The sequence below is a fragment of the Sinohyriopsis cumingii genome, chromosome 3 (assembly GCF_028554795.1).
Source record: "Sinohyriopsis cumingii isolate HCF-2022 chromosome 3, ASM2855479v2, whole genome shotgun sequence".
Classification (NCBI taxonomy): domain Eukaryota; kingdom Metazoa; phylum Mollusca; class Bivalvia; order Unionida; family Unionidae; genus Sinohyriopsis; species Sinohyriopsis cumingii.
The window spans coordinates 109782024-109791301 of NC_142963.1; the positions used below are offsets into that span (position 1 = coordinate 109782024).

The 9278-nt window shown below is 34.5% G+C and overlaps 1 protein-coding gene across 1 annotated transcript in view; it reads right to left on the minus strand.

Moving 5' to 3' along the window:
* LOC149803562 (putative ATP-dependent RNA helicase DDX46) overlaps positions 1-9278 on the minus strand; it is a 100245-nt gene extending 90967 nt beyond the window's left edge. The window contains exons 1-3 of the mRNA XM_089953293.1: positions 9161-9278; positions 4177-4488; positions 1159-1285 (exon numbers count right to left, since the gene is read on the minus strand). Coding sequence (XP_089809419.1) covers positions 1159-1285; positions 4177-4488; positions 9161-9177 — 456 coding nt within the window. The 5' untranslated portion in view covers positions 9178-9278. The remainder of the gene's footprint in view (positions 1-1158; positions 1286-4176; positions 4489-9160) is intronic.

Genomic DNA, 9278 nt, shown 5'->3' on the forward strand with positions numbered 1-9278 from the left:
AGTGACTCGTGACCATTGCAGGCCTACTGCACTTAGTTCTCTGGTTTTACATGGGTATGGGGTTTGTTTATGAACTCATTATTAATCTCCTATTTTTATAAAAATATTTTACCATTATGGAAAAGCATGTTCACAAACTCAAGTCGTTCTCTGCACTTTGCGCAATGAATAGTATAGTAGTTTTCACACATTTTCTTTCGACATTCACAAAATCTGCATGCTGAAAGCATGTGTTGATTGTTATTATTCTTGCTGTAGTCGTTCAAACGAATAGGATACAAGCATTAATTATTGGAATTTTGCAATGGATAAATGTACAGGGAAATGCACCTGAGAAAATTTTAGCAGTATGAAATTTGTAGACTGTTCACCGTACACGTGCTTTGCCTTTCTTAACCTTATTTTGCTGTTATTTTTTCCCATTGAATAATGATGTGTGACAAAATTACTGAATACTTTAAATATGTATGCAATTTTTGCAATGGAATTACACTTATTATGGATTACTTGCTAGCCCCAATGGTACGATATCAGACGGCAAGTAAACGGTGTTAATACTCTGCTCATGCTGTATATATGGAATTGCATGCTTTATAGATGAACTGCATGCCACAATGGCACGATAGTAAACAGTGCTGATACCCTATTCATCATATACATTAGACACGAGTTTTCTGAAAAAAGTAAAATACTGTAAAACCTCACATTAACGCAAAACGGATATTCATGCGATCCAATTTTTTAAACCCCAATTATCGCATTATAGTGGGGTTCCACTGTATATATAAATATTAATTAAAAGAAAACATTGGATAACACATTCAACTCTATGCCATGTCAATAACGAATAAAATCTTCTGCAAGACTTAACATTATGGAATGATGGCAAACCACATATTAAGAGGGAACAATTTTACAAGTTGATCTACTGGACAAAAAAAGAGGTTGATCTACTGGACAAAAAAAGCAAAATTTGATATAACCACGGAAGACCTAAAACTCCCCAAACTTGTCTACATTTATAACTGATTTGCTCTTGCTGACAATTTACCATACATAAATGTAATTTTTTGCTCCTCACATGTTTACAGTTTGGAAAATGTCTAGATGATATTAATTCTTTCTGCCCACAGAAAAGTTAAGATGGACCCAGCTTACCTTATCAAGTGGCTCATCTTTCACCGATAACTCTCCTTCTCTAAACTTCAATTTTCTCTCTGGAGAATTGCTTCCTGACTTACTCCTTGCAGGTGTCCTTGATTGTGACCTGGATTTTCTGCTCCTTCTTCAAAGATAAGAACAGGTTCATTATAAGAAGCATATGTATCAGAGGTCCAAGTGGACCTGATAATGCTCGCCAGGCTCACATACCAGTTGACTAATTCACTAAGCAGTAAGAAACACATCCTGTTTAAAGTAAATGTATCTCCCATATTCTACAGCATAGTAACTTCACCAACTTCACTGTTTTAAGCAAGGTTTTATAAATCCACTTGACTGACTTCCAGGACAAGCTCACATTTGGTTCAGGTAGGCTCAAATATGTAAGGCACTAGCTTGGAACAAGTCCACAAAATTGAGAGAGGGATACAGATACAAGAAATTTTATGAAATTTAGGTGGTCTGGGTAAAACACAGTAATTCTGCAAGCTAATTTATTGACAAGGGGTCATGTTCAGTTCCAAATGCTTGATGTTCTGCAAGTTTTATACCCTGCAATCTCACCACAATACACATATCAGCACCTTTATTTAGCATTTATATGAAAAGCATACTTCTTCTGCATACCAGTTTGATTTATCTTTTGTATGTGTTATTTCCATCCTGTAGGTCAGTGTTGCTGATGTGATAATGAGAATATTTATTATTTAAAAGCTTTTGACAAATAAGTAATAAATATTTAACTTGTCAGTTACATTGTAATCATAATATTTGTTCATATCAAGTATCTGATGAATCCTCTCATATGTTAGCCTTGGGCAGTTTGTCACAATGCTGAATCTAAACAGTTTTTCAATTACTGCTTAGATGCATGTTGACAATTGTATGGAGAGGAGGTGTTAGTTGCTAAAGAAAATACTATTAACTTGTGAGATTTCTATTATTGGTGTATGCTGCATCTCTAACAATTAACTACCAGGAGGACTTCATTCAAAAAGTGTTATCTTAGAAAAATGTAGCGCCCACAGTTGGCATTTATATGTTTATGAAATAATTACTAGAGACTCAACATAGTGCTTGGCAAACAATTAAATGGAAAAAAAACTGTGTTCTCTCAAATCATTGTCGGAAGTAAGATTCTTAATTATTTTGATATATGTTGTGCAAATGAAGGTGACTAAATGATTGTTTAGTAAATAGATAATTTAATGTCACAAATCCTTGTGAGTAGAACTGACTCATTACAGTGTTCCTTTAATTCCCTCTCTCTCTTAAAAATGTAGCTCTTTCCAAATTCTTTTAATTAAGTTTTATACTGTAACTTTGATCTATATATATACAGGTCTGCTTTTACTCGTCCAACTATATCTGCATTCCAACTCTTTCTGATCTACATATCTATCAAAATGTATTATTTACATATATAATTTTTCAGAGGTCTCAGAAACACTTAATTACGTGTATTTGGATGCCAGTTTTTGATCAGGGACGCAGAAAATCACTTAGGCGGGAGTCCTCCATACACATGTAATAGGTGTGCAGCAAAATTCTAAGATTGTAACGAGATCCAGAAGAGTGCTAAAGCTGCTAGAATTGATAGTTCAGATGGGACAGTAGCTAAGCGTAAGAAAGTGTGTGATGCCTAGCTTAGTGTTTGGAATAAGTCCTTGGATTGACAAAATTCAGTCTCACTCTCATGGACAAACAAGAGCTATTTAAGAGGTACATTGACTGACCATACTTTTTTAAATGCCCCTCGCTTTAGCCCAGTTAGTTCTAGTGTAGTAGCAAAATGTATTCATCAAGACATCAGTAGCTAGGCCTAGTTTTGATATCAATTACGTTGATAAACAAACTCTTGCCCATTCACAAGTATATGTTTTGATAAACGACTGACCATTAACCCTTTTCCGAGTAAGATGATAAAACATACAAACATGTGTTTTAAGATCAGAATCGGTGATATGGATATATATTATCTGCCTCTTATACACTATTTCATCATAAAATTAGTTTGAAACTGTAAGTGAACCAGTAGGCCTAACGGGAAATAATTGTAGACTTTGCTAAGTCTGGGATGAACCAGTTCATTAGATTTCATAAATCATCGGGCAAATATATTCAGAAAATATACAAATCATTGAAAGCAAAGCCTATGTATTATTTTATTAAAGATTTAAATTTAAAATGCAAATTATGTAGGTCAGAAATGTATGGGACAGTTGTTTTCTGACTTAACATGTATTTGTGAAAAAAAAACAAAAAAAAACAGCAAATCAGATACTAGTTAACCATTGCCTAAAATTACTACAAGTAAGTAGACAAATAAATAAACCATAAATTTGTAATACTGTCAATGGACTTTTGTAATGAAGCTATATTAAAGTGAGTGATTACATTACGAAAACCTCTCCCTCTAAAAATAGATGCCCTCTCCATCTAAAAATAGATGCACTCATGTCTGTGTTGATTCTGTAGGAAAGAAGGGACTGCAACTTTTGATGGTGGGACTCCCATTTTTACCAAAACAGGAGTTCTGGACTCCTAGTTTTAAAATCCTAGCGAGATCTGTGATTTTTGATAATTTTAATTACTGGCATAAAGATGTAAGATGTCAACAGTGATTAAAAAGGTAACAATAGTTTCAACAAATATAATGTGATTTCCTTAAAATATACCATATTTTATCATTGTCTAATCCAATTTGGGATATTATGGTCAGGGAAAGTTCAAATTTTTCATGGGCAAGTTATATTTTCCAAACGGCTATCCCTCGGCAAGCAGACTTTTATAAAATGTGTAAATTCCTCTTTATGATAATTTATTTGTACCAAAAGACATAAGAGTTACAATCACGTATAATTCTGAAAGCCCCACCTATCCTTGTTTCATTAGTTGTCCCCTTTTTCTCAAATGGAGGGACAAATTCTGCTCATCTGAATTTTCAGTTCTAGAATAAACTTCTAATACTGCAATATTGACCAAAATTTTTGGCAGATCTGATGTGATGCCTACTTTCTATCCTTTGAATCCGACCTATCCTTTCTGTCCTTCCTTCTCTCTCTGCTTCTAGATCTTCTTTTGTCTTTAGATCGACTCCTTGATCGCCTTCGGTCTTTGGACCTGGATGCACTTCTGGATCGCTTTCTGTCTTTTGATCTGCTTCTTAACCTTTTCCTTTCCTTTGACCGAGACCTCTTCTTATCCCTTGACTTAGACCTTTTGAGTCTTTCCCTTGACCTGGACCTTCTTGATCTACTTCTTGATCTACTTTTGGATTTGCGCCTCTTTTCTCTATCTCGAGATGACGATCTGTGCCTGTATGACCTATAATTATAAAGAATATAAATATACAGGAATTTCATCATACATGCACATTAGGTGATTAACTTTGTGGTCACAGCTAAGTAATTATTTTATGAGCTATGAAATTTGTTTGTTTTGGAATACTAAATACTGTATTTAAGGAATGAAGGTCACTAATTGACTTTAAATAGTTATGAAAATATTAATGAAACACGTCATAAGAAGCCAATGTAAGGATAAATTCTACGCAATTGAAGGACTGAAGCGTATACAATTTGTATTTTATGGCTGTTGGCACATAAATTCTACCTGATATAACTGGGTGGATAATTGGGCCTTATTGTTTTAATGGGCACCAACAAGGGCATTTTTTCTGAAAACAACTTTTAGGGATCCCCAACGACAATCTTTCTATAAATGTCCTTTATATAGCAGAAACCTGTCAATGGTTCACAATTGATGTTTACCCTCTGGTTTTCATGCTTGGAACTTAAATGTGACCCACTGGTGCATTTTTATAATTGCATGATATTTGGGCTGGAGAATCACTCTTAATTACCCTTGATCTGCCTCTGTCTTTATTTCCTACTGATTGCACGTTTCCCATAATAAATTTACTGTATGTGACACTGATTGACATTTGCTCGACTACTATTTACACAGCATCACAGTGACGCATACAGCAAGAGCTCACATTTCCATAAATTTTTTTCTAGACTTAGATCTATATGAATTGACTGGAAGAAAATAATCATGTAGGATCATTTGATGCCAAGTTACACGGAGATCCTCAAATGGACATCTCTGATTTCCATGAGTGTCACGCTTGAGGTAATCTCTGAAATAATACACACATTCCAACATTTAGCTCACCCTCCATGCTGTAAAATACCAGAAAAGGTTTGTGACTTGTCCCAGTGATGACCTTGCACAGCATTTTGGGTGACGAATCTTAGCTTTCATTGTAGTCAAGTAAGATAAATGTCTCACCTAGAGCAAGATCTTCCTTAAATTTGGCGATGTAGATGGACTGACCTTTGGCAATAAAACAGTGCTGACAGAGACCATCATACACATATGTGTCTATAAGTCTTTTGTTTAAATATTTTGTAACCATTTTATATATATATATATATATATATATATATATATATATATATATATATATATATATATCTGCCATAAAAAATAAAAAGAGAATTCAATAATTTGCAAACATTTACAAAAGCTATTTGCTTCTGATTGTATAACATAATATGATCTGCAGTACTGGCACTAGCTTGGAATAGGGGTAGAAACACATGTTTTAAGGGTGAAAGCACTGAGATATACAGTTCAAATTTGGTGCAAATATAGGTAAAATATGTATCTTGATCAGAAACAAAATTCATTATGCTATGTAATTTCCCAAATGGTTAAACCACCTCTCTTAGGAGACTAAAATTTTCACATTTTGTGATTTGTGACTTAGCCCCAGGTACAGCTTAATAATGAATTTGACTCGGATGAGATTAATTTTGTGCAATCCCATGTATAGTTTTCAAATGAATTCATATTTTGTGTGTGTTATCTGAGATTATGAAAATCTGATCAGAGAATCAGATTTTCAAGATCACAAATATTTAGTATTATAAACTTCAGCCTGCTATTTATATAATTAAAAAAAGTTAGAAACAGTAAACCTATGAATCTGCAAGTGAAAAAATTATGCTGCCTCTGCTCATTTCTACTGGCCATAACTCACATGTAATTGGGTTTTCTTAATAAAATTTGGCATGCTGCCATCATTTACACTGATGTATACCAGGAAACAAAATCATGGAAATTGCAGATGTTCACTTGTAGGGTTCATACAGAATTCTGAATTATATATTCAAAGACCACAAACACAGATTTCCAAGACCTGTTTTCACTAACATTTTTTATACTGTTCAAGCTATGGTATATGAAAAAACAACGAATGCCAAACAATACAATATTGTTTCATGATGATATTCAAACTATAATTAATTTCATAAAATTGCTTTATAATGATCTAGAAGATAGGTTAACATTCATTGTTATTTCAGAAATATGTAACTTATACATCAGATTTAATACAAAATAAATTGTTCTCTTAACAGACACTGAATCGCAGACCTGCAAAAGAGTGCCTGATTCAGTCCCTTTACAACAAATATGTTTTCCAGCCCACATGTAAATTTGGCCAGCACTTTAAGTTCAGAGTTTCCAGGTTCATACAGTTTTCGATCAGACTTTGATTGTTTTTGGTCTCCAATTTTTTAAAAATCCCTCTCAGGAATTACAGTCACATCAGCTCCAGTATCAATCTTGAATAAAAGTGAAGCGCTGTTCAATCTCACATGCATTATCCACAGCTGACCCTTCTTTGTGGTAATATTCCCTAGAAACCCAGGTTCCACTCTCAATTCTATTGTGTGAACTGATGATTTTGATAGCATTTTGCATAGTGTCCCCTTTTCTTACACTTATAGCATTCTACTTCTCTTGCTGGACATTTTGAGAACGATTAACTTTCTTTCCACACCTCATACATCCTTTGCTGCTGACACTATTCTGTTGAATGTTTGGGATTTTTTGTTTCTGTTTCACATATTTCAGTGATGATGATTTTACTGCATCCATTGCAGTCATTTGTTCTCCAATTGCTCATATAGTTGATTGTTGCTTTTTCACAGCCTCATTTTGTCAATCTTGACTAATGGCAGACTCTAGAGTTAGATCTGCATCTAACTGCAATTATTCTGATGGTTTTGAATCTCACAGTCCAACTAAAAGTTGATCTCTGATCATTTCATCATGTAGTGACCCAAAATTACAATTATTTGCTAACACATTATAGCTGTAAAAAAAACTCGCACTGTTTCTCCCTCTTCTTGTTTTGTTTGAGTAACTTTTGCCCTTTCAAAAATTATCTTCCTTTTTGGAATAAAGTATCACATAAATCTAATTGTCACGGGCTTCCACTTCTTTTGATTTTCCTCTGTCAGGTTGAACAAAGACAAAATGTCATCAGCCTCACTTCCCATGGAATAAATCAAGGTATTTCAATGTATTTACTTGAATTTCTATCTATTTTTCACTAAGTCCAGATGCTTGATGAAAGTGTTCAAAGCGCTGAAACCACTTCTGCCAAGTTTCAGGTCTCAGAAAGTCAAAATTGTCCAGATTTGTAAATGGAATGAAGCCATTTTCAACTCTGATAATTTCAGTCCTGTTTTTTTACCGCTGCCACCATGTAATGGTACTTGTTATTGAAGAATAACTGTGGAAGGCATTCTGTACTATTTATTAAATACAAGACAGCAATGCGGGGCCCCAAGTGACCTGAGTGGTTTAAAGAGCTCACCATTACGGATCACTGCCATCTCACCTCTGTCTGTGTCGGTTCGAGCCTTGGATTTGGCTAATGTGGTTATGTAAGAAAGCTTGCCAGTAGCTTCTCGTGGGTCGGTGGTTCTTTCCAGGGTTTTTCTGGGTTCTTCCTCCACCATTAATACTGGCCACCATGAATAGCCTATCTTGTGCTGAAAAATGGCATTAAACCCTACAACAACAAGACAACAATGGAGCTAGAAAGAGGAACCTAGACTGCAATGAGAGTATGTTTCCCATGGAACATAAACCCTAGTCCATGTATAACATAAACCAGGTGTTGGTGTGTATCAGTTCTAATCCAATGTGGAATATCTGATTACTTTTACTGTCAAGTGATATCACAAAGCTAATTAGATTAAGGCTTATACTTCAGACATCAGTGCTGCTTTAAATGCATTATTATAGTTGCTGTTTTTCTATTCAATCATATTGGAAAGAGAAGCCACTGCTGTGATTATGTAAAGAAATTAAAATGTTTGGGTTTATTTCAATTTTCAAAGGGTTTTAAAGACCTCATGGCAATATGCTTGATTTTCCCCAAACTTTCAAGGCAATGAAAATGTTACCTCATTTTTCCAAAACTATCAAAGACCTTCAAACACCATAAGAACCCTGACTTGCCAAAAATGTTGCAGTTTGTTTAACCTGGTATGGTCTCAGATGGAATACTACAGTAAATTATCAAACTATTAAAACACACCCTATATTATGTCATTATAAGTAATAATAACTACTGATAAATGCAAAAAGTTGCCAGCTAAAAGTTTCTACCGAAACAAAATTTTAAAACGTGTGGCTTGCTTCAACAGGTACAAGGAATATACATCACTGGAAATGATCGTTCTTAGGAATCATGTTACTGGTGGTTTGCTTGAACTCATGCAAGGAATATACATCCATAGAAACATGCTACTGGTCGTTTACATCAACTCGTGCAAGGAAAATACATCATCGGAAATAGGTTATTCTCAGAAACGTGTTACTGGTCCTCAGAAAAGTGTTAACAGACGATATTACCAAGTACTAAAATTTTCATGTAGGCACTATCAGTTTCTACGAGGATTTTACCATCTTAGTGTGATCATCAGCTTTCTTACCAATTAAATGTGCTGAAAGATACCCAGCCACGTACTGCTGATGATCCTCGGAAACATGTTACTGGAAAAAGAAATGCTTGGACGAGAGGCATTCACACGCAACAAGCTTCAATTAATTAATTACATTTATCATATTCAAATAAATAAAGTTTTACAATAAACATGTTTAAAAAGTATTTCCATTTACGTATTCCTACCTGCTTTCTCGAGCCATTTTCCCAATTCTAGTCTAATATTGAAAAGGCTTCACCGATTACAGCATTAAACTTGCACACAGATGGCGCTGTTATGATGGCGTTCGATTTGACAGAGAGT